The 27,264-nt window shown below is 33.2% G+C and overlaps 1 protein-coding gene across 3 annotated transcripts in view; it reads right to left on the bottom strand.

Moving 5' to 3' along the window:
* Positions 1-27,264, bottom strand: part of CAMK4 (calcium/calmodulin dependent protein kinase IV) — a 336,488-nt gene that overhangs the window by 140,216 nt on the left and 169,008 nt on the right. For all 3 annotated transcript variants that reach the window (XM_055112534.1, XM_055112533.1, XM_008952101.6), the window contains one exon: positions 6,928-7,006. In XM_055112534.1, coding sequence (XP_054968509.1) covers positions 6,928-7,006 — 79 coding nt within the window. The remainder of the gene's footprint in view (positions 1-6,927; positions 7,007-27,264) is intronic.

The raw sequence follows: 27,264 nt of genomic DNA, 5'->3' as shown, positions 1-27,264 counted from the left end.
GAGAAATCTGAAAATCTCTAATGGAGACATCCTGGAGATTCATCTACCAAGAAATTGGAACAAAGCCTATGTAGTCTGTAACTTAATCTTCAGATTGCCCTGCAACATCATAGTTATATACTCAAATGCTAACTCATAAGAATGTAAGGACAAATAAATGGAAGTTAAAAACCAACTCACAGAATGATTAACAAATCACAATGTGTGCTTCTTTGATTAACTGAGAAGAGAATAAAAAAATCAAACCAACATTTATGGAAAATTTTGTAGAATTTTCAGACATTTGCTAGGTGAATGTTCATTAAATTACTCAAGCAAAACCTTTCCAGAACTTTATTGGTATTATAATAACTAAAATATACAAAAATTAGACCTGGAACTGTTTTTCTATTGTAGATCTAAGCACACTGCTCCAAAGTAAGAATCACACAGAAAAGAGCTTAGGGTTGAAAGTGTTCTAAATCTAGGTATTATAGGCATTCGAGATGTACCTAAGTAGAAGATCACAGGATGGGAAATCCTTATTGTGTGCCACATTACATTTTATTGATAGCAGTAAGAGAATATGTATCCATTTTTAGCAGTAATTTCAAAAGTACTCCAAAACCAATGTAGTTAATTTTGTTCATAGAGAAGTACGTAAAAATCATCTGTGCTACTCACTGTTTGACTTTAAATCAAGCTAATGAGAACATTAAAATTATATAGAATGAACTGGTACTCTTATGAAATATCTGTGTGAACACATTGCAATTAATTAGAATAATGTTCATCATGTATATTACATGCTTCCTATGTGGTGGGAAATATTTATTTTAATCTTTAGTAGAACACTCTGACCTAGATACTCTTAAACCCATTTTAAAGATGAAGAAACAGATTGAGAGATATTCTATAACTTCTAAAGTCACACAATCAGTAAGTAGCAGAAGTAATCCTAAACTCAGTCTGTCTGGCACCACAGACCACAACATCACCCCACTACTACATAGCAATTTTTAAGGAGAGTCAGAATACCTAGAAATTATGATTTTACACACGGAGATTAGATCTCAGACTCAATACTAGGTATTTCATGAGAGGCATGTATTTTATAGTTAGATTAATAAAAGCTTTTCCAAGAGTTGAGCTACATAGTTAGAAATTTCATCTGAATTCTGAAGTTCAAATATCTGTTTCCAAAATTCTAGAGATACTATAAATTATTGGTGGAGCATAATTTTCTTAAATCTCAATCAGTTCTCCTTGAAAATAAGTCACATTTATAGTCTGACATGTCATTTAGATACACTCTGAGGTACATACTCCTAAGGAAGAAAGATAAACTATAATTCATGTGAATTACTCCTGAAATAGAGACTCCATCATCATAATGATGTCATTCCTCAAAAGCTGGCATTCTATTTAACTCAGCAAAGTTCAGTCCAGTTTGAAGTTTCCAACTGCTTAATTTGTTCAAATTTTGACACTTTCTCGAATTTATTTTTTTCCTTTCATATAGTTTTAAGTTCATCATTTAACATCAATAAAAAGGTTACATCTTATAAAACACTGGTTGTCCCCACTAGCCATGTCTGTCAAAATCCCTTAAAGACCCAAAGTAACTTAATAAAATCTTTCTACTCTACTTCAAATATCACATACAGTGGATATACTGAAGGGCTTATGCATGAAAGAAAAAAGTTAGCCTTGTTTCCCTTGATTCATGCTTTACAAACTTCAAAGTTAAATTTCCACCGATAATCACAAGCAAATTAGACAATATATACGAGATAATGTAGCATGTATGGGGAACAAAAATGGCACTTAGGCCATCCCCACACAAGAGGAGAGGATGAATGTCATGTCTAGGGAATTGATGACTTCTTCAGTATAAGAATCACTAATACTAAGTGGAAAAAAAGGAAACAAACAACCCAAAAGGCACTTCAATCCATTTTCCTCTCTTGTTTACAGTTAACACCATGAAAGCTTTATCCTCATTAATGGCACAATGAGACAAATGGATATTGTTACAGGAAATATCCAGGGTCTTTTCAATACAATAAAAAGTGGTTCAATTATCATTTTCTATTTTCTGGCACTTCAATACATTTATAACAGTGAGTCACTGATGTTTGTCATAACATTTAGAGAGTGCAAGATCTTGAAATGCTTTCTGAATAGCCAGAAGAAATGCTCAATTATGCGAACAGGATCTCAATGTTGAATTATGTTTTTCCACAGACTTCTCATTATGAGAAAGCTCACGTATCTGAAATGTTGAAATGCCAGAATGAATAATAATATACTACAATAATTGTTTAGTTTTGCCATATTTGATTTTCCTCTCTCCCCCAACCTGTGCATACACAAACAATTTTTTTTGTTGTTGTTCAACCATTTGAAAGTAAATTGCAGACTTTATGATGCTGGCTGATATGTAATTTAATGCATTCCAATTCTTTGAAATATAGGTCTCTATATATTAAATACATGATGTTATACCCATTTATAAAATATATATTAACTTAAAACATGTCTCATATTATAATTACCTGTTAATTTATCACAAGGATATTTTTCTATCCATAATATCCAGTTATCTAAACATGACAATTCACTGTATGTTAATTATCAGTGTTGACTCTGTCCTGCACCTGACCACCATAAGATTTCTCCACAAGAGCTGGTGCTTTAACCTGTATTCCTATGGATAAGTCAGCGCATTCATCTACTAAAACCCAGATATTTGAGTACTTAATGGAATCTCACTGATGCTCAGGGTTTTTTATGGAAAAAAATGTCTCATTGCTAGTGTAAACTAAATTCTTCCTAATTATTTTATTAAGCTATGAGAGAAGACCTTCATATTGCCACAAAATGGAATTTGGGTAAACTCCCATGGAAAAGTGTTTAAACAGATCCTGAGAAAGAAGATTCATGTTATCAAAAATTTAACTGTAAAAGAGACTTCTAAAAGTCTCTCACTTTAAGTCTGAGACAGTCTGAGGAAATCTTTCTCGGACTTAAAAATATTTATACATTAAATGATTTATAAATTAGATGGGTTTCCTTATTAACTTTCTTAAATGTGATATGTTTCACTCATCTTCAAATAAAATATTGAATGGAATATTTTGAAATTCATCTTAGAGGTCCTCCCTTACAGATAGAGTAGAATTAAATCTCCCTCAAAACAGACATTATCCTAACTCCCAGTACCTTAGAATGTGACCTTATTTGGAAATTGTGTTGTTGCAGATACAATTAGTTTAATTACGATTAGGTCATACTGGAGTAGGGTGGGTCCCTAATCCAAGAGGACTGGTGTTTTTATAAGAAGAGAGAAATCTGGACAGGGATGTGCACAGAGGTAAGATGATATAAAGACATACAGGGAGAAGATGGCCATGTGACATTGTGAGAGGGAGCAGAGACCCCACTTAGGGGACTGCCAGTCTCCCCTGGCCCCCTAGCATGGAGATAAAAGAAAAATTTTGAGTTCCTTCTAGGGAGATTTCAGGCATCTAGCTAGCCCTGCCACAAGCAATTTGAAAAGTAAATATAAATAATCCACTAATTAAAAAGGTAATAATAGCTTAAACGATTATCATTCAAGTAAGTTAGAGTCACAAGATGTTTGGTTCCTTATAGAAATTAAAGATAGCATCTCATATCCTTGAGCTGTTATTCAGAAACCTTGACCCTCACCAGATGAAAAATGCCAACCACTGTCATGTAGACCTCAGATAAGGAGGAACTAAGAAGTGAATGCTGACTACTGTCCTTATTCTAAATTTCTTCCTTGAAAGCCTGTAGAGAGTCATGCCCAAAGGCTAGATCTTAACATTCCTTTCCTCTGACCCCAAGTTTTTAGACAAAACATTGCTTCCTTAACCAACTGTAAATCAAAGAATCTTAGAACCCACCTGCTTGTAAGCCTCTACTTTAAGATACTCCCACCTTTTGGGGCCAAACCAATGCATAACCTCCATATATTGATTTATGATTTTGCCTGTTACTTCTGCTTTCCTGAAATGTACCCTTACCTTTCATAGTGTATCCGTGCTCATAAGCCATCGGGGAGTTTGGGTCTGAAGTGTGAGTTGCCTGATTCTCCTTGTTTGTCACCCTGCAATAAATGCCTCACTTTCTCTCACTACAAGTCCTGGTGTTAGTGTTTTTGTTTGTTTGTTTGTTTGTTTTGCACACTGGGTGAGCTGACTCAAGTTTGGTTTAGTAACAATTGGAGGCAGATATTAGAGTGATGACCTACAAGTCAAGGAATGCCACAGATTTCTGGCTGTCACCAGAAGCTAGGAGAGAGGCATGGAACAGATCTTCTCTCAGAGCCCTAAGATGGAACCAACCCTGCCAGATCTGTGATTTTGGACTTCTTGCCTCCACAATTGTAAGAGAATAAATTTATGTTCTTTTAAGTCATCTAGTTTGTGGTAGTTTGTTGGACCAGCTCTACAAAAACAAGATGGATGGAAATAGATAGATGGATGTAGATAGATAGATAGATAGATAGATAGATAGATAGATAGATAGATAAAGTTTCAAGCCTCTTGGGCTTAGGGCTAGTCATAAAATGAGGACTGAAGAAACCATCCATTGAAGTAATATAGTAGTCCCAAAGTTGTTAGTTGGACCACATAAAATTGCCATTTTTGAAGGCCAAGAAATAAGTAAAAAATTGCATTAATAAAGGCAATTTTATGTGGTTGAGCTTAATAGATTACATAAATAATTCAAGTTTTCTGAACCCTTTTGTTTTTTTTCTTCAGGAGCAGACCCCTTGGCTGAATTCTCTAAGAAAACATTTTCCCCACATCACTTTTCCTCTATAAATAGATTCTTAGGCTTCATTCATTTCCTTTAGACAAGGAAGTTTCAGTCTCCATGACCTATATGGAATGAAACGCTAGAGGCAACTGGTCTTTGAGGTTTTGTCTGCTATTTCTCTCATTTACACATCTCTGTGCATGATTTATCCTAGGAGACAATACTAGGGATTCTATCTAATTCACATTCAAAGCTGAGGTTTTTCCAGGGCATTTTCTCTCATTCCATTTGGCACAGCAGTAACTGTGTTTGACAACATCTGCCTTACAGCACCATTCTGCAGCTCCATCTGACACTTCATTCTCGTTCACATGCTCTTCCTGCCTGTCTTCTGAGGGAGATGTTTTCACAACAGCGAGAAGACAGTAAGGACGAACCAGAGCGGCACTTGCCCAACAAATATACGTCATGAACCCACCAAATGGCTTCACTGACCTCCTTCTCCAATTTATCCAAAGACTTTTGACATAAGCCAGCCTTTAAACCAGCCTGTTGCCCTTGGGGATTCTTGAGCATTCACATGTAATTTCTAAGTATTTATTTCCTAGACTTTCATATGTCTCTTCCCTCTCAAAGTTTCCTCAACTATGAAAAACAAATAGCCCTTCACAAACTTTACTGACAATTTTTTAACCAACAAGAAATCGTACAAACAAGTCCTAAAACATCTTGTGTGTGACTACTGCTAAAATATGCCGTTTTATTTTCATACAAAGTAAATATTTAACAGGAAATTCTATTTCATAAAAGTTTTAATAATCCTTACTTCAGATAAATTTTATGACTGTAAGAAACTAAATTAAGGGAAAATTCCAAATCTTATCAATCAACAGATTCCTCTACATTCTGGAATAAGTTAAATCATTGCCTACACCAAACAGAAAATTCAGAATATAGAATTCATTAGTAGCAAGTGCCATTGAAATTATTACCGACTTTCATTAAACTGTTTTTGTTATTTTGCTATGACTGTAAATTCTAACAGATTGTTTAAAAATATCATTCTATTTCTATTTAGCTGAAAACCTTGTAGTATTATGCTCTTCATTATATGAGATTCTAAAATTTCCCTGTGCCAGACAATACATAAACAGCTGGTAATTTTAAGCTGCCTTGAGGAAAAAAATTTCCTTGGCCTAAAAATGTATTTGACTTCAAAATTTATGATACTTCTCAGCATACTTTACAACTGGGTTTTCATATATATACACATTTCACATATTTGTTCACATGAAATTTGAAAATGAACATGTTATAAAATAATATCTTGTCTTTTTGTGGTTTTATGAGTAGAAACTGCATAAGAACACAAAATCCAAGTAGGGCATTAAAATGGCAAAATACTCTCTGGGGGTATAGAAAGTATTACACAGGTGTTGGCATTTATATTTTGAACTCCCATCTACTGTGTTTCTTACTCATTAGAGATAAGCCTAAGTCACTTTTGCCTCCTCAGCTTACCTATGAGTGTAGGGCAAAAGAAGCAACCCCCAAAACAAAAACCTTCCTTTTTTTCCAAGTACAAACTTCTAGATGAGCAGGTTCAGTCCCAGAAAAATTAACTCAATAAAATTCAATTATACTCTACTGAAGCAAGTGCAACATTTGAAAATTAAGGCAAATTAGAATCTGATGACTCCTTTCACAAATACATTTGTGCTTTATTTCAAATTCTTTTCAATAGCAAGCTTTTCTAATACTAAAATGTGGTTTTAATATTTAAATATTGAAATTATTATATAGTGTGTGTATGTGTGTGTGTGTGTGTGTATATATATATATATATATATATATATATATATAAAATCTCCAAGAACATGCCTGATATGCAAAATAAGGTCTACCTGCCAATTCTAAATGTTTTTCCTTGCCAATCTTCTCCCCAGAACCACATCCAATCTGAGATCCAGCTGCTTTCAAAGACTCATGCAATTTCCACCAGACAACAACCTATTTGGGTTGCACTCCCGTAATCAAGAGTCAAATGGGTCATTTGCACACAGCAGCTCTCTGGCCCCTTTGTTCTTCAAATCAGGTTCCTGCCTTCTCCAGGTCACAGGCCCCTTAGAGATGCCATTATATAAGAAATAAACTTACTGTTTTCTTTAACACTTTGAGAGCATAAGGCTTCTGGGTCCCCTTCTGTTTGCATCTGTACACAATGGATGTAGCACCCCTTGAGGGGGAAAAAGACAAAAAGAAAATGTTATGCTTTGGACATGAATTAAAGGGGAAAGCTTGAAAATAAGTGTATCTTGCAATAACCCGCATAACTGACAAGTGCTTATTATAAGTTCTATTATAGGACCAGCCCTAGCTGTCAAGAGTATTTTTTTTTAATCACAATTGAACACAGTTTGCTCAGAAAATTCTAGGTTTTCCAGCTTGCTCTTTTCCTTCTGCCTTATCCCTATACAAGTAACATAACTAGGGCTACTGCATTGAGAAGGCTCTGGAATAAATCAGGTCCTCAGGTGAATGTTGTTTTTGAAGGAAACCCACCCAATTTCAGAATCCCAGAGCTTTCCTAAAGGTACATGTCTGGAATAAAACAAACCATATGACTTCAGGGAGAGGGTTTAGGTTCAGCACTCTATATAGTCTGTACTTCCACAGTGTGGCAAGAGAGCTGGGACACCCCTCCTACTTTTTAACGTGTAGAGGACATGGTAATCTGTGAAGCAGATGGTAAGAAGGCATTCAATAACTATTTTCATATATGTACAGGGTTATTAATAAGAAAGCATTAAAAAGCAGGACAACGTGGTCCAAATGCTCCAAACACCACATGAGAAGCAAAAGAGTAAAAGAGAGATAAAAGAGAAATATAGACCAAACAGGCTTACACTTCAACTTCAGAAAGAGAACTTCTAGAAACAGCTTAAGATCAGTAAACTTGTCAGACTTTGAAGATTAGGCCAAAGGACCTCTTATAATATACTTGGTCCCATGGTCCTGAAATTCCAAGTGAGCACAAAGAATTATAAAAATAAAACACATTCCCAGCTATCTAAAGGCAACACATTTTTAACAGAGCCAAGAGAAGTCAAAGACTGGTGTGTTGTAAATGCAAATAGTTAAAAATATTAACATGTACTTTTAAAACCTTGGTAAGGTATGACATATACACAAAGTAATAAAGGGTTCAAGAAATAGAATAAATGAAGGTAATATAAAATTCATTTCCTTATTTTAAATTGCTTTAAAAGATAACTAAGGCAAACATATTAAAATTTAAAAAAATTAAAAATGCATTGTGTTTCTAGCATGTGTAAAAATAAAATGTATGACAACAACAGCACAAATGATGGAAGGAAGAAATTAGGAAATACTGTTGTTAAATCCTAACACTACATGTCTGGTAGTCTAATATTATTTAAATATAGACTGATTAAAGATGCATATTATGTAATCTATGGCAATGACTAATTCTTTAATGGAAAAATCAACAATAATTCAATAATGGAGCTAAAATGAAATATTCAAGAATGGATTGCAAAGGAGCAAAAACAAAATAATAGATTTAAAAATGAAACAGCTAACAATGTGGTGGTTTTTATTCTAATCATATAATTACATTAAATGTAAACATTATAAACTGTTAATTAAAACTTAAAGAGCAGATTGGATAAAAAAAAATCAACACCAAACTATATGCTTTGTACAAGAAACTCATTTTAAATATATAGGCATAAATAGGTTAAAAAATAAAATGATACATTAGGTTGGTGCAAACCTGGTAAAAGAGATACTACACAAACCCTAACCATAAGAAAGCAGGAACAGCTTATTAATATCAGACTAAGTAAATTTTAGCAAAAGGATAAAGGGGGACATTAATTATGAAGGCGTCAACTATGCAAAACAACATAATAAACATAAATATGTGTGCACCTAACAACAGGGTTTCAAAATACCTGAAAGAAAATCTTATAGAACTAAAAGGAGAAATAAAAAATCCATAAATACACTTGGAAACTTCAATACACTGTCTCAGCACTTGATAGCAAAAGCAGACAAACTCTCAGGAAGGATTACAGAACAACAGAGCCCTACCAACTAAATTATACTAAGTGACATTTAGAAAAAAAAACTCTCCACCAAAACATCAGAATACATATTCTCTTCAAAGTTATAGGACTCACATACTTTATAGACTTACTATAAAACTACAGTAATCGAGAGAGTGGTGTTGAAGAAAGAATAGACATGAATACAAATGAAATGTTTTTTGCATGTGTTTCATATAGGTAGCTAAAGTTGCAAACGAAATAAAGAACAGTTGTCATATTTGAGATAAGGCATTGGATTGGGGTAGAGGTGAGCAAAATAATAAGGTGATTAAGAAGGCAGCTCCAACAATTACTAGCTACATGACCCCATGCAAGTTACATGACCTCTTTGTGCCCTCAGTGTTCCTATCTGTAAAATGGAAAAAATAACAGTACCTATCTCATGAATTGTAAAGAGTAAATGTGTTAATCTATTTAAAGCATTTAGAGTGATGCTTGGCACAGTAAGGTCTATGTAAGCATTTACTGTAATTGTTACATATTTCTATATTTTTATAATTTTTACAAGAAAATACTCATATTCTTCATGTAATTCTTGGTGTATTCCTAGTGTAATTTTATTTTTATATTTACTTTTTTTAAAAAAGGATCCAAAAATAGTCCTACACATATATGATGGATTATTTTCGGACAATGGTAAAAAGGCAATTTGGTGACAAAAAAAAAGTTTTTCTAAAACCTAGTGCTTGAATGACTAGATATCCATATGTAAAAAGATAAAAACAAAATTTTTCCATACCTTACACCTTATATTAAAAAATTACTCAAAATGGATCACAGATAGAAATGCAAAACCAGGAACTGTAAAATTTCTCTTAAAAAGCATAGAAAAAAAGGATTGTGATCTTTAGTTAGGCAATGATTTCTTAGATACAAAATCAAAAATACAATAAATGAAAGAACAAGTAAATAAACTGAACTTCACTTAAGAATGTCTGCTCTTTGCAAGTGTTGGAGAAAATATTTATGAATCACATATCTTAAAAGGACTTGTATCTAGAATACATAAATAACTCTCAAAACTTGATAAGAAAATAACACATTAAAAATAGGCAAAATATCGGAACACATAAAACTGATAGTACAGAAATGTAAAGGGTCTTAAGAGACTAGAATGAACAAATATACATCAACAGATTGGATGACCTAGAAGAAATGAATAAATTCCTAGATATATACAACCTACCAAGACTGAATAATGAAGAAACAGAAAATCTGAACAGACCAATAATGAGTAAGAATATTGAAATTGTAATAGTTTCCCATCAAAAAACAAAAAGAAAAGAAAAAAGAAGCCTGGACCTAAAGGCTTCACTGCTGAATTTTACCAAACATTAAAAAAAACTAATTCCAATCCGTCTCAAACTCTTTCAAAAACTGAAGAGGAGGGAATACTTTCAAACGAATTTTATGAGGCCACCATTACCCTGATATCAAAGCCAGACAAGACCACTATAAGAAAAGAAAATATCCCTGATGAACACAGATACAAAAATCCTCAACAAAATACTAGCAAACTGAATTCAACAGCACATTGAAAGGCTCATTCACCATGGTCAAGTGTTATTTACCCTTGGGATGAAAAAGTAAACATATTCAAATCAGTAATTGTGACATACCACACTAACAAAATGAAAGACAAATCACATGATCATCTCAATAGATGCAGAAAAAGCATTTGACAAAATTTAACATCTATTCATGACAAAAACTCTCAACAAATTACGTATAGAAAGAATGTACCTCAACACAATAAAGGCCATATATGACAATTCCACAGCTAATGTACTCAATGGTAAAAAGTTGAAAGCTGTTCCTCTAAAATCAGGAACAAGACATAGATTCTCACTCTCACCACTTCTATTCAATACAGTAGTAGAAACCCTAGCCAGAACAATTAGGCAAGACAAAGAAATAAAAGGAATCTGAATCAAAAAGGAGTAAGTTAAACTGTCGTTATTTTCAGGTGATATGATTATATACACAAAAACCCTTGAAGACTTCACCAAAATACAGTTAGAAATAATAAATGAATTCAGTAAAGTTGCAGGATACAAAATCAACATTAAAAAATCAGTTGGGTTTCTCTATACTGATAACAAGCTGTCCAAAAAAGAAATAAAGAAAATAATTCAATTTACAATAGACAGATATAAAATACTTAAAAATAAATTTAAACAAAGAAGTGAAAGATCTGTATACTGAAAACTATAAACATGCATAAAAGAAATTGAAGAAACCACAAATAAATGAAAAGATATACTGTGTTCATGGATTGAAAGAATTAATATTGTTAAAATGTCCATATTACCCAAAGCAATCCACAGATTCAATATAATCCCTATCAAAATTCCAATAACATTGTTCACACAAGTAAAAAAAAATTCCGAAATTCCTGTGGAATCACAAAAGACCCCAAATAGTCAAAGTAATCTTGAGCAAAAAGAACAAAGTTAGAAACATCACACTACCTGATTTCAAAATCTACTACAAAGCTATAGTAGTCAAAATGGCATGATACTGGCATAAAAATAAACACATAGAGCAATGGAACAAATAGAGATCCCTGAAATAAATCCACACATTTATGGCCAACTGGTTTTTGACAAAGATGCCAAGAACACATAATGGGGAAGGAATATTTTCATTAATAAATGGTGCTGGGAAAACTGGACATCTAAAAGCAAAAGAATGAAATAAGACCCTTATCTCACACCATTTACAAAGATCAACTCAAAATGAATTAAATACAAATGTAATACCTGAAGCTGTAAAACTACTAAGTGAAAACATAGGAAGAAAGCTCTATAACACCGGTCTGGGAAATAATTTTTTGGATATGACCTCAAAGGTACAGCTAACAAAAGCAAAAATAGATAACTGAAATTATATCAAACTAGAAAGCTTCTGCACAGCCAAGGAGACAATCAACAGAATAAAACAGACAACCTACAGAATGGGAGAAAATATGTTTAAACCATACATCTGATAAGGGGTTAATATGCAAAATATATAAGGAACTCAAACACCTCAATAGTAAAAAACTAAGTAACTCAATTAAAACATGGGCAAAGCATATGGCTTAAAGCAATCTATAGAGTCAACACTATTCCTATCAAACTACTAACATCATTTTTCACAGAATTACAAAAAACTATTCTAAAATTCATATGCATTCAAAAAAGAGCCTGAATAGCCAAAGCAAAAAAGAATAAAGCCAGAGGCATCACATTACTGGACTTCAAAATACACTACAAGGATACAGTAACCAAAACAGCATAGTAGTGGTATAAAAACGGACACAATATACCAATGGAACAGAATATAGAACCCAGAAATAAAGCCACACACCTACAGCCATCGGATCTTCAACAATTCGACAAAAGCAAGCAATGGGAAAAGTTCTCCCTATTCAATAAATGGTGCTAGGATAGCTGGCTAGCTATATGGAGAAGAAACTGGACCCTCCCTTTCACCATATACAAAAGTTAACTCAAAATGGATTAAAGATTTAGATGTAAGACCTCAAGCTTTAAGAATCCTAGAAGAAAATCAAGGAACCACCTTTCTGGACATTGGCCTTGGCAAAGAATTTTTGCCTACGTCCTCAAAAGAAGTTGCAACAAAAACAAAAATTGACAAATGGGGCCTAATTAAACTAAAGAATTTCTGCACAGCAAAATAAAGTATCAACAGAGTTAACAGACAACCTACAACCACCAGAGGCTTGGAGTGGAGACACTAGGGAGATATGATGTTACTCAAAGGATACAAATGTTTAATTAGCCAGGAGGAACAAATTCAAGAGCTCTTAATAATATAGTTAATAATAATGTATTGTATACTTGAAAATTACTGAGTAGTTCTTAAGTTCTAAGTAAATTTTAATTTACACCATTAAAAATGAGGTAATTCATATGTTGTTTAGCTTGATTTAGTCATTCCACAGTGTATACATATTTTAGAACATCATATTTACGCTATAAAAATATATAATTATTTCCAATGAAAAATGATTTGACCATATACTTCACCAGAGAAAATGTATGGCTGGCAAACAAGAACATGGAAAGATCCACAGCATCATTAGTCATTAGGGAAATGGAAACTAAAATCACATGAAGATGCAACTACACATTGTGAAAGTTGATTACACAGATTGGATTATCCTTTTCATACCCAACTAAAACAGTCTAGAGGCAGCAGGGCAAGACATTAGGGACACATAACATTGCTCCAAAAACATAATTCTTTACAAGTCTGGCTGCTGAAACTGCCTGTTGTAACTAGAGACCAGTTTTCTTTGCAACTGCTGCAACTTTAGTACTAATTTGGCCCACTGCTGTCACTCACCGATCAGAGCTTATCAGTTCCTCAGAACCTTACTAGTGCAGATGACCTTTCTCAAAAAGCAATATATAACATTTCTACTTTTTATACAACCTCCAACCTCTTTGTTCTTTTGACATACTGAAGACCACCTAGTCTGAAAGTACACCCCAAATTGCAATTATTTCTTCTCAAATAAAACATTAAATTTAGAGATTTGTCTTTATATTTTTATTGTGACTTCAACACCACTATTTGAATGACCTAAAAAAAAAAAAAAAAGGCTGGCAAGGATGCAAAGCAACTGAAACTCTCACACATCACTGGTAAGAATACAAAATGGTATAGCCACTTTTGAAAACAGCTTGACAATGTTTTATAAAGTTAAACATATCATATAACCTATGTATGTCACTTCTAGGTATTTACTCAAGTAAGATCAAAACAATGTTCACTCACAAACTTGAACCTGAATTGTCACAGCAGGTTTATGTGTAATCACCAAAAGCTAGAAGCAGTTTCAATATCCCTCAACTGTGAAGTGGATTAACAATTTGTGATACATCCACATGGTGAAATTCTACCTAGAAATAAAAAAGGAATTAATGAGGGTACACAAACAACTTGGTTGAATCTCATTTATAATATTCTCACAGGTTGGAGAGGGATTGACTACAAAGTAGTATAGGGGAATTTTTTTCACATGATAGAACTATTTTATATCTTGACTGTTATGGTGTTTACGCAACTATATACAATTGTAAAAACAAGTAAAACTGCAATAAAATAGGTGAAATTTACTGTCCAGAAATTATAGTTCAATGAAAATACAGTAAAAAGAATTTTCCAAAAGAACTATATTGTTTAAAAATATTAAAAACCACATTACCAAAATGTAGCTTATAGCATTCAACCCATTCTATGTTCATTTAACAGTAATTGGTGAAATTCAAAAAAAAAGAAAAAATATAAGAGAAAGATTTTCAAACAGAAGAAAACTAAAAATCTAATTTTCATTCTTATGGAAAATAAAATTGAAAAATTAATGTTACTCAAAAATTCACATAAAAGAATATTAAATGGCACCCATTTCTTAATTTCCTCATCACATTCAATTAACCTATCAATAAATTCTATATATAAATCATTGTCTTAGCAAAGCTTTTTAAGAAACAATTAACAAATACATTTTTGGCTGATCAACTTCAGGACACAAGTATACTAGAAATAAATTTTTAAAGGCAAGAAAGAGTAAGCTAAAAGAAGAAAACAGCCTAAACTTATGTGGAAATAACAATTCAATAGTTTCTCAAAAAGATAACCTATATTATTAATTGAAATTAAATAGTTAAGTGTGTAAATATAATTTTAGAAAGCAATCACATTTTCAGCATGTTCATATAAAAACTATTTTGACATAAAGCATATTAACAGTTAATTTTTAATACAGAAAGAACATCTTGTACAGTGTTGCATCTTCATTTCAAAATGGAATAAAGAGAGAACTACCACAAAATTGCTTGAGATTCAAAAGAAGCAAGGAGATTATACATTAGAGGATATTATATTTATGGAGTCATTCAACTGAAAAAAATAAAGCTTTACTGCTCATGTCTATCCATTTATAACATATTCTTTAGCAAAAAGACCAAAGAATTATAGAAATTATTCCAGTTATAATATTTTCTGCCATGAATTTGATGAGAAATAAAACTAATACTTTGAGCCTGATTTCTACTACTTTCTTTTACATTAGTTTTAACAGGAATTCTAGAAAAATTATTTTTGAGCTCTAGTTTTGTCTAATATGGTTAGTTGTTTATTTAAAAATTTAAAGGCAAAAAGTTAAAAACATAGACCACCATATTTTTCATTACACAAAAAGAGAGAGTTGTCAAACCTGTAATGTGTTTGTAAAATCATATATAGTATTTGTACATTATAACTGAAATACTATGTATAAACTATAATATGTGTACATACATATATAAAATATATATTATATCCCCACACATTGTTCTGTAAAGCTATTAACACCTGATGTTGATACCTGGCACTGCATGCCAAACTTATGGATGGAGGGGAAAGCTCCAGATATAATATTTATTTTCCTGAATATGTTTCAAGTATAAAGCCCGTTGCTACCACATTTAGGACTACGTAGTGTAGAAAGGGGCTCTTCATCTGTCAGTTGGCCTTAACATGCTCCTCATGCCTAATTCATATGGAATAACTTTTCTTTATTTTTCTCCCATAATCTCACCATTTTCTTCTTCCTGTCTTCTTTCTTGCTTTAAAAAAAGATAAATTGGTTTAATTTTATTTTTTCCTCCAAAAAACAATGCAGGAGTGTTGACATAACTATTCACCCACTAGCTGAGAGACAGATACCCAAATGGATTCAAAGGGTCAAATACAGATCAAATCTGATTCAAAATGGAATTAGGAAGTCTGGGTTCATATTAATATTTTGGGGAATGAAGATGAGATTGCACAATGTTCAGACAATTTAGCATCAAGGGCATTCTCCTATTAAGGTAGGTTATAAATCAGAAATTGTCTCTTCTAGGAGAGGACATAGTGGGATGTTTGTGATTATTTGAGGGAAGCATTAAAGTTTGACTTCCCTTGCCATCAAGTCTACAATGTACTCCTTGCAAATGCAAGGGAAATTCAGATATGGAATCTCTTATCACACAGAAGTCTGGAAGTACTGCTGACTACCAGGTTTTTCCGCTCCAGCTGGATCTCTGCAATGATATGCTTCATGGCCATGTAAAAGTGTCTTTGCTGAGGTTATTAGGTCACGTAAGCTATTAAAGAGTTTCACTTTTTTTTTTTTAATGGGAGGTATCTTGAGATGAAATCAAAAAATCTTGTTATCTTTTTCTAATGTTGAAGATGCTTGGTTACAAAGTATAGTAATGTCAAAATATTAATCATTTTTTAACATTTCAATCGGTTTGATTTTATTCTTTTGTTTTTGCATTTGATTGTTAAAGTTTTTGTTTTCAATCTATGTGCTTACTGGAAAGATCCTCTTAATGCTCATTAGGAAAAAGGTTTAAAAGCAAAGCTGTGATTTAAAAGAAGTGTCAATCATAGGTTGAAAATATAATGTGTGCAACTCTATATATCATCACATTACTCTTACATGATTGACTTGCTATTATTTAATAAGCTCTTCTTTTTATTGACTTTTAGGTTATATGAATTATTAAAGAAGACTGGTTATAACCTCAAAATTGATTCTTCTGAGGGGTGAAAGTGTGTCATATTAAAGAGCAGGAACCTAAAAAACGTCAAAATCTGTAAGCATTTAATATCAGTATACATCTTGGCCCATTCTTGGGACAGCTTTTCATTGTTTCAGTCTCTATCTCTGTCAGCCTGCAACTCATCAATGCTCTTCAACACTAGAATGCTTCAAGATGTTCTTTGGTCACCAAGAGGGAAAAAAGTCTGAACCTTAAAATCAACAAAGAACTGGAGGAAAGCTACTTAATTGATTTAATTAGTGATTTGACATTTTCAGTCTACAACGTGAAGAATGGCTAACCTTTAGAATTTAGAAGTTGCCGTTAGATCTGGAGGTTTCCCAAGTCAGTTAAATATTACACTCCTAAAATAACTCTCAAATATATCATGTCAAGGAATGATACTAATGATACTAAACTCCAGATGTTAAGAAAAGTCCAAGCCCAAGGTTTTGGCATCAGTCTGTCCACAACTGCACTCTTTCTTATCAGGTTCATTTACTTGCGGAATCCTGCAGAAAGCAAGCGCAAGCACCTCACTTCAGTCTTCTCATGTCCTCCTACTTGGTGCCTTACATCAACTTTTCTGTCTGTCTCCCAGATAGAGTCCTCATTTGTTGTTTCAGCCTCATGTCAGCTTATTCTACAGCCACTGTCTTACAGGTATCATTCCTGACCTACACACCCTTTTTCAAGACCTTACATTGGCAACTAACTATTAACTCTTCAATTCTGATCAACTCAAACTATGAATTATTATATTCTCTACTTTGTGGCTCCAGTTTCTCAAAACCTTGCTTGCCTGGTGAACAATTTCCTTACGTTGTTGCCTAACAGCATCCAGTTGTGACTTTGGACCTAGTGCTTGGATCTCCATAAGCATTGGCTTAAATATGGCTCCTCTTATTTCAGACATTTAATAAAACTTCTGCCCTAACATAAAGTAAAAGCTTAAGAAGCTCTGGAACCCAAATGCTGAATTTTAGCTACCACAAGGTAAAGCAAAAACAGCCTCAAATTATCAGATAGCTTAAGTATTGGTTCACAATCACAAAATACATTAATAACAATAAAACTATGGAATAAAGGGTCTTAATAACTCTTATCAGTCCTCTTTGCTTGCTTCAAAATATTTTATGCATCATATTGTTAGCTATTAGTATCAACTAATCAAACATCTTGCAAAAAGTTTATTTTCCTTTTTTTCTGTGAGTGGGTGTGTGCACATGCATGCAGCACACAGAACTGAATTTTTGATCAACCATTTAATGTTATAATACATGAATGAAGACAGCTATTGTTCTTTTTAACCTTTATCCTCCATTCCCAGTCCTCTTTCCTTCTATTCCATACCATCTACTATATTTAATGTGTATCTACACAATTCCATCTCCATACCTTCAATTATGCTTAATATTAATAAGCAATATATACCATTGTTTTTATATACTATTTAGATTTTATAGAAGTGTTACTATACTATATACCTCAGTCCTCAATTTGCATTTTTTCACTGAACATGATGTTGAGATCTATTATTGTTGATTAACACAGTTCTTAATAAGTCCTGTTAATTGCTGCCACTCAACGAATATACCACATTTTACTTGTTCAGTATGACTTTGATGGACATTTCGGTTTTTAACTATTTCAAACCAAAATTTAATGAATATTCTTTCTTCTAAGTTTTTCCACAATTTAGTTGTAATTTTCTAATGGCCCTGCAATTTTTCCTGCTGTCTATGGGAAATCTTTTTAATTAAGAAGTAAAAGCACCAATGTTGTAATCCCTGAAGTCAGGCATAACACCCAAATGCACTAGACCAGCAGCTCACAGAAATCTCACCCTACATCTTTATGCTTGCATTCTCAAATAGAATCAAGAATAAAATGTAATTAATTTTGAAGTACTAGAAAAGTTATTTCATTGCAGCGAACACTCTCCTTAAGACTGAGGTTAAATCATGCTGCTATAAAGACACATGCACACGTATGTTTATTGCAGCACTACTCACAATAGCAAAGACTTGGAACCAGCCCAAATGTCCAACAATGATAGACTGGATTAAGAAAATGTGGCACATATACATCATGGAATACTATGCAGCCATAAAAAATGATGAGTTCATGTCCTTTGTAGGGACATGGATGAAATTGGAAATCATCATTCTCAGTAAACTATCGCAAGGACAAAAAACCAAACACCGCATGTTCTCACGCATAGATGAGAATTGAACAATGAGAACACATGGACACAGGAAGGGGAACATCACACTCTGGAGACTGTTGTGGGGTGGGGGGAGGGGGGAGGGATAGCATTAGGAGATATACCTAATGCTAAATAACGAGTTAATGGGTGCAGCACACCAGCATGGCACATGTATGCATACGTAACTAACCTGCACATTGTGCACATATACCCTAAAACTTAAAGTATAATAATAATAAAAAAGAAAAGGATGCTTAAATTGTGTGGGTGTGAGCAATATTTAGTTGTATATTTAAAAGCGGCAGAAATCACTGTTCATTTTTAAAACGGAGTTAGATTTCATCAAGTGAAAATTTATTAGGCACTGTGCTAGGCACTTTATGGGAATATAAGGATGGTTCTGGCCCCTAATGAACTTAAAACATAATATGAAAATAAGAAAAAATCTATAAATAAATATATAATTTTCAAAGTAGGCTAAATACTAAGATCAAAACTATGGAACTTTGGGTAGCACAAATTTATAATTTATTGTCAAGCCTGTATGTTTTTAAGTAGGATTAATCGATTATGTCAAAACCATATACATAAATCAGGACTATCCTTGGTAAACAGAGATATGTAATCCCTTACTACTGGTGACTAAAAAGGAGGGAGAAAACTGGGGAGCCGTCTTGTAGGAGGGCAAATTTAAGTGGGTCTTCAAGATGGATAGGGACTAACAAAGGCAAAAGAATAGACTGGCAGGTGTTATACACAAATGATCTTACTCGAGCCTCAATGTTTAACTTCTGTAAAAACTGTCAAATAGTTTTTCAATGTGGTTGTACCATTTTCATTCCCACAAGCAGGGTATGAGAGTTCTAGTTGCTCCACATCTTCATCAACATTTGGAAATGTCAATTATTTTAGTTTTTGCTATTTTAGTGGGTATGAGGTGGTGTCATATTGTGATTTAATTTACATTTCCATGAATAACGATGTTGAGTACTTTTGCAGGGACTTATATGTAATTCATTCATCTTCTTTTGTGAAGCATTTTGGTCTTTTGCCCGTTTAAAAAATATGACTTTGTTTTTATTATTTTTATGTTTTTTTAAAATTCCAGACACAAGATTATTTGTTATATATGTGTATTCTCCCAGTCAATAGTTTGCTTTGTTATTGTTCTTAATGGTGTCTTTTGATAATCATAATCTTTTAATTTTGAGATCCAATTTATCAGTTCTTTTATAGTGAGTGCTTTTTTGTGTTCTAAGAAATCATTGCTCATCCTCAAGTCATAAAGATATTATCCTAGTTTCCTTCTAGTAGTTTTCTAGTTTTAACTTTTATGTTTATGTATATGACATATCTTGAATTTTTTTTGTTTGTGGTATAAGGCATGTATCAAGGTATATTTTTTCCATGTATTTATGTAGTTGTTCCAGCACCTTTAATTGAAAAGATTTTCTTTCCCCATTGCACTGCCTCAGTACTTTTGCCAAAAATCAACTAACTATTGATCTATGGATCTGTGCCAGGACTCTATTCTCTCTATTGTTATGCCAACGCCTCACTACTCTGATTTCTGTAGTTTTACAGTACAGTTATCTATGGGGGATTGGTGTTCCCAGATCCACTGTTGACACCAAACTCCATGGATGCTCAAGTCCCTTATATAAAATGGTATAGTATTTGCATATAATCTATGCACATTCCCCCTTATACTTTAAATCATCTCTAGATTACTTATAATTAATTATAATTTGGGGTATTCTGGTTATTCTACTTTTCCTTGTAACACTTAGAATCAATTCACTGATGTTTACCAAACAACAACAACAACAAAACCAAACAACAACAACAACAACAAAAGAAAAACAAAGATCCTGCTAGGATTTTAATTAGGATTATATTGAATCTATAGATCAATTTGGAGAGAACTGACATCTTAATGTTGAGTCCTCCAATCCATTTACAGTGTGTATCATTCCATTTAGGTTTCCTTTTATTTCTCAGCAATATTTTGAAGTTTTCCTAGTAAAAGTCTTTCATGTCTTTTGTTAAAGTTACAGTTCATTGTTTTTATTTCTTGATGTAATTATAATAATATTGTAGAATTTTCTTTTATGGGTGTTTGCTTCTAATATATGTAAATACAACTTATTTTTGTACGGTGACATTTATCTTACAACCTTGCCAAATTAACTTACTAGTCTTCTAGAGTTTTTTATTTGTTTGTTTTTTTTATAGGGGGGTGGCGGAGTAGAATTCTGAGGATTTCTACCAAAAAAAATATGTTTTATCTGAATAAATAGTTTTACTTCAAACTTTACCTTTTTCTCTTCCAATTGCACTAGCTTGGACCTCAAATACAATATTCTATTGAAGTAGTGGGAGTAGATATCCTTGCCTTATTCCTGATCTTAAAGTGAAAGCATTCAGTTTTTCATCAATAAAAATGACATTAGCTGTAGTTTTTTCATAGATGTGGTTTGTCAAATTAAGAAAATTCCCTTTCTTTCTTACTTTGCTGAGAGGTTTATTTTTCTTTTTTAAATATGAATGGACAGTGAATGTTGTCAAATACTTAATCTACCTTTATTGAGATGACTGTATGATTTTTTCTCATTAATATCTAAATGTGGCTACTTCCACTAATCAAGCAGCTAATGTTAAGCTCACCTTGCATTCTTGGGATAATCCCCATTTCCTGATGATGTATTATTTATACTTATGGGTTCTATTTGCTAATAATTATAAAAGGACTTTTATACCTATGCAAAAATAAAACCATGAGGGACAAATCTATATTATTTTCTCTTAAATATTTATAAAATAATGTGGTATTAGTGTTATGCTGCCCTCATAAAAAGGTGGAAGATTTTGTCATCTGTAAACAGGGACAATTTGACTTCCTCTTTTCCTAATTGAATACTCTTTATTTCCTTCTCCAGCCTGATTGCCCTGGCCAGAACTTCCAACACCATGTTGAATAGGAGTGGTGAGAGAGGGCATCCCTGTCTTGTGCCCATTTTCAAAGGGAATGCTTACAGTTTTCGCCCATTCAGTATGATATTGGCTGTGGGTTTCTCATAGATAGCTCTTATTATTTTGAGATACATCCCATCAATACCTAATTTATTGAGAGGTTTTAGCATGAAGCGTTGTTGAATTTTGTCAAAGGCCTTTTCTGCATCTACTGAGATAATCATGTAGTTTTTCTTTGGTTCTGTTTATATGCTGGATTACATTTATTGATTTGCATATGTTGAACCAGCCTTGCAACCCAGGGATGAAACCCACTTGATCATGGTGGATAAGCTTTTTGATGTGCTGCTGCATTCGGTTTGCAGTATTTTATTGAGGATTTTTGCATCGATGTTCATCAAGGATATTGATTGTACATCTACAAAACCCCATCGTCTCAGCCCAAAATCTCCTCAAGCTGATAAGCGACTTCAGCAAAGTCTCAGGATACAAAATCAATGTACAAAAATCACAAACATTCTTATACACCAATAACAGACAAACAGAGAGCCAAATCATGAGTGAACTCCCATTCACAATTGCTTCAAGGAGAATAAAATGCCTAGGAATCCAACTTACAAGGGATGTGAAGGACCTCTTCAAGGAGAACTACAAACCACTGCTCAAGGAAATAAAAGAGGATACAAACAAATGGAAGAACATTCCATGCTCATGGGTAGGAAGAATCAATATCGTGAAAATGGCCATACTGCCCAAGGTATTTTATAGATTCAATGCCATCCCTATCAAGCTACCAATGACTTTCTTCACAGATTCGGAAAAAACTACTTGAAAGTTCATATGGAACCAAAAAAGAGCCCGCATCGCCAAGTCAATCCTAAGCCAAAAGAACAAAGCTGGAGGCATCACGCTACCTGACTTCAAACTACACTACAAGGTTACAGTAACCAAAACAGCAAGGTACTGGTACCAAAACAGAGATATAGACCAATGGAACAGAACAGAGCCCTCAGAAATAATGCCACATATCTACAACTATCTGATCTTTGACAAATCTGACAAAAACAAGCAATGGGGAAAGGATTCCCTATTTAATAAATGGTGCTGCCAAACTGGCTAGCCATATGGAGAAAGCTGAAACTGGATCCCTTCCTTACACCTTATACAAAAATTAATTCAAGATGGATTAAAGACTTAAATGTTAGACCTAAAACCATAAAAACCCTAGAAGAAAACCTAGGCAGTACCATTCAGGACACAGGCATGGGCAAGGACTTCATGTCTAAAACACCAAAAGCAATGGTAACAAAAGCCAAAATTGACAAATGGGATCTCATTAAACTAAAGAGCTTCTGCACAGCAAAAGAAACTACCATCAGAGTGAACAGGCAACCTACAAAATGGGAGAAAATTTCTGCAACCTACTCATCGGACAAAGAGCTAATATCCAGAATCTACAATGAACTCAAACAAATTTACAAGAAAAAAACAAACAACCCCATAAAAAATGGGCGAAGGATATGAACAGACACTTCTCAAAAGAAGACATTTATGCAGCCAAAAGACACATGAAAAAATGCTCATCATCACTGGCCATCAGAGAAATGCAAATCAAAACCACAATGAGATACCATCTCACACCAGTTAGAATGGTGATCATTAAAAAGTCAGGAAACAACAGGTGCTGGAGAGGATGTGGAGAAATAGGAACATTTTTACACTGTTGGTGGGACTGTAAACTAGTTCAACCATTGTGGAAGTCAGTGTGGCAATTCCTCAGGGATCTAGATCTAGAAATACCATTTGACCCAGCCATCCCATTACTGGGTATATACCCAAAGGATTATAAATCATGCTGCTATAAAGACACATGCACACATATGTTTATTGTAGCACTATTCACAATAGCAAAGACTTGGAACCAACCCAAATGTCCCACAACGACAGACTGGATTAAGAAAATGTGGCACATATACACCATGGAATACTATGCAGCCATAAAAAATGATGAGTTCATGTCCTTTGCAGGGACATGGATGAAAGTGGAAACCATCATTCTCAGCAAACTATCGCAAGGACAAAAAACCAAACACCACATGTTCTCACTCATAGGTGGGAATTGAACAACAAGAACACATGGACACAGGAAGGGGAACATCACACACCAGGGACTGTTGTGGAGTTGGGGGAGGGGGGAGGGATAGCATTAGGAGATATACCTAATGCTAAATGACGAGTTAATGGGTGCAGCACACCAATATGGCACATGTACACATAAGTAACAAACCTGCACGTTGTGCACATGTACCCTAAAACTTAAAGTATAATAATAATAAAATTTTAAAAAAAAAAGTTTCTTAGAAAGCACTCAGCTTTCTATTTTGGAATTTTATTTTAATTAAACATATAATAACAATGTGCAGAGAATTCGATTAGTCATCACCCTGTTTCATGACACACTGTTGCCATTGGTCCATGCACAACCTTATTTAACATTAATTACATAATAATTTATTAAGTAGATAATCCAGTCCAATGACTCAAAAAGTATCTATAAGAAATACCTACCAATGTACTCCTTCCCTGTATTGTGCACCTGCTTAGCCTCGTCCTTATCTGCAAATGGCAACATTCACAGAATGTTTCTTTGTACTCTTTTTTTTTTATTTATAGCTTTACACACACACACAGAGACACGCAAAGCATATACTTTCTAGTTTGTCTGTTACCGAAGTTAATAAAAAATTCCTTCTATTTAAAAAAAAAAGGGGGAAGATTTTTTTTTTAATTTTCTGCAAAAGATTGTGTAATACTGGCATTATTTACTTCTTAAGGCTTTTGTAGAATTCAACAGTGAAAATATCTGGGCTCTGGAGTCTTCTTTTGAGGAAGACTTTTAATAGAAAATGTATTTACTTAACAGATATAAGGTTATTTCTATTTTTATTTCTTATGTCACTTTTGGAAGGTTGAATTATTTTAGAAAATTTTCCATTTAATTTAGTTTGTTGAATGTATTAGCCCAAAATTGTTATTTGTTCATAATATCTTTTCAATATCTATAGGGTTTATAGAGATATTCCCTTTTATCCCTAATATTGGACTTCGTTTTTTTGCTTGTTTTCTTCAACAGTCTTGCTAGGGGTTTGTAAATTTCATTAATCATGTCAAAGGGCTAACTTTTAGCATTTTAAATTCTTCCCATTATTTGCTGTCAATTTTATTGACTTCTACATTATCTTTATTTCCTCTTTTCTACTTCCTTTGAAACTGAATTGCATCTCTCTTCTTTTATATTTATTTAGCTTCTTAATGTAGAAATGTAGGTCATTAATTGTAAACCTTTTTAAAAAACATTCAATGCTAAAATTTTCCTTTAAACACTACTTTAGCTGTATCCCACAAATTTTGATATGTTGTATTTGCATTATCATTTAGTTGAAAATATTTACCAGATCTCCTTTAATTATTTTCTTTATCCCATGGCTTTATCCCATGGTTCACTCATGAGAGTGAACAGGCAATCTACAGAATGGTAGAAAAGTTTTGCAATCTGTCCATCTGACAAAGGTCTAATATACAGAATATACAAGGAACTTAAACAAATTTACAAGAAAAAAAACAACGCCATCAAAAAGTGGGCGAAGGATATGAATAGACACTTCTCAAAAGAAGACATTTATGTGGCCAAGAAACATAGGGAAAAAAGCTCATCATCACCAGTCATTACAGAAATGCAAATCAAAACCACAATGAGATACCATCGCATGCCAGTTAGAACGGTGATTATTAAAAAGTCAGAAAAATGGCAATTATAAAAAAGACAGATGCTAGCGAGGCTGTGGAGAAATAGGAATGCTTTTACATCGTTGGTGAGAGTGTAAATTAGTTCAACCATTGTGGAAGACAGTGTGGCAATTCCTCAAGGATCTAGAACCAGAAATACCATTTGACCCAGCAATCCTACTACGGGGTATTATATCTAAAGTATTATAAATCATTCTGCTATAAAAACACATGCACATGTATGTTTATTGCAGTACTATTTACAATAGCAAAGACTTGGAACCAACCCAAATGCCCATCAATGATAGACTGGATAAAGAAAATGTGGCATATATATAAATATATATATACCACAGAATACAATATAGTCATAAAAAAGGATGAGTTCATGTCCTTTGCAGGGACATGGATGAAGCTGGAAGCTATCATTTTCAGCAAACTAACATAGGAACAGAAAACCAAACACCGCATGTTCTCACTCATAAGTGGGAGTTGAACGATGAGAACACAAAGACACAGGGAGGGGAACATCACTCACCATGGCCTGTTGGGGGGTTGGGGGAAGGGGAGGGAGCGCATTAGGAAAATACCTAATGCACGCGGGGCTTAAAACATAGATGACGGGTTGATAGGTGCAGCAAACCACCATGGCACATGTATACCTATGTAACAAACCTGCATGTTCTGCACATGAATCCCAGAACTTAAAGTAAAATAAGAAAAAAAATACATAAAGTTTGAAATTTTTAGAGATGTATGTTATGTTTCAATATATGATCTATTTTGAAGAACTGCTTATGTGTTCTCATAAAGGAATATATTTTGCAGTTATTTAATCTGATGTTCTGTAAGTGTCAATTAAGTCAAGGTGATTGGTAATATTCAAATCATATATATTCTTTATTTTTTGTTCACTTGTTCTAACAATTTTTGAGAGGGGGGTGTTAAAATCTCTAGCTTTGTGAATCTATTTTTCTCTTCTCCTTCAATTTTTGCCTTATCTGTTAGTAGCTGCATATACATTTAGAATTATGACTTTCTGATGTATTAAACTAGTTAAATCATTATGAAATGCCCCTTCATTTCTGGCAATGCATTTTTAATTGAAGTTTGTTTTCCATCATACTAAAAATAGCATGAACTATTTTATTATCAGCTAAATATAAAAAACAACTTTCTTATATTTAGAATTTGAATATTTCTTTTTATATCCTTTTATTTTCATTCTATTTGTCTTTATATTTAAAGTGCATCTCCTATAGATAATCTTGAAACTTCTTTCAATGTATCAATCTCTGCCTTTGAATTGGAGTATTTAGTTCATTTATATTTATTATTATTTGTGATATAATTAGGTTAAGTCATCCTTATTTTAAAAAATTGTTTCATTTGTTCTACTTTCCTGCTATCATTTGGATTATTTTATTATTTTTTAATCTTCTACTTTATCAATTCTCTTGGTCTTTAAGGGATATTTTATTATTTTGTTAGTGGTTGTCCTCAGGATTATAGTATATATCTTATCTTATTTTTCTCAGTTTACACTGTAAAATATAAACATCTTAAAACAGTAATTCCATTTAACCACCTCCTCTTGCTTTCCTATCTTTTGGACTGTTATTATCCTATATTTTACTTCAGGGACTTGATTTTGCTTTAAACGATCAATTGACTTAAAAGACAGTAAGGGCAGAATAAAAATGTGTCTCTCATATTACCTATATTCTATTTCCCATGCTCTTCACTGATTTCTATAAATCTGAATTTCTATTTAGTGTTATTTTCCTTCAAATTAAAAAGTTTGTTT

This window comes from Pan paniscus, chromosome 4 (genome assembly GCF_029289425.2).
Source record: "Pan paniscus chromosome 4, NHGRI_mPanPan1-v2.0_pri, whole genome shotgun sequence".
Classification (NCBI taxonomy): domain Eukaryota; kingdom Metazoa; phylum Chordata; class Mammalia; order Primates; family Hominidae; genus Pan; species Pan paniscus.
The sequence above is the reverse complement of the archived record's forward strand: the minus strand, read 5'-3'. Positions and strand labels throughout refer to the sequence as shown.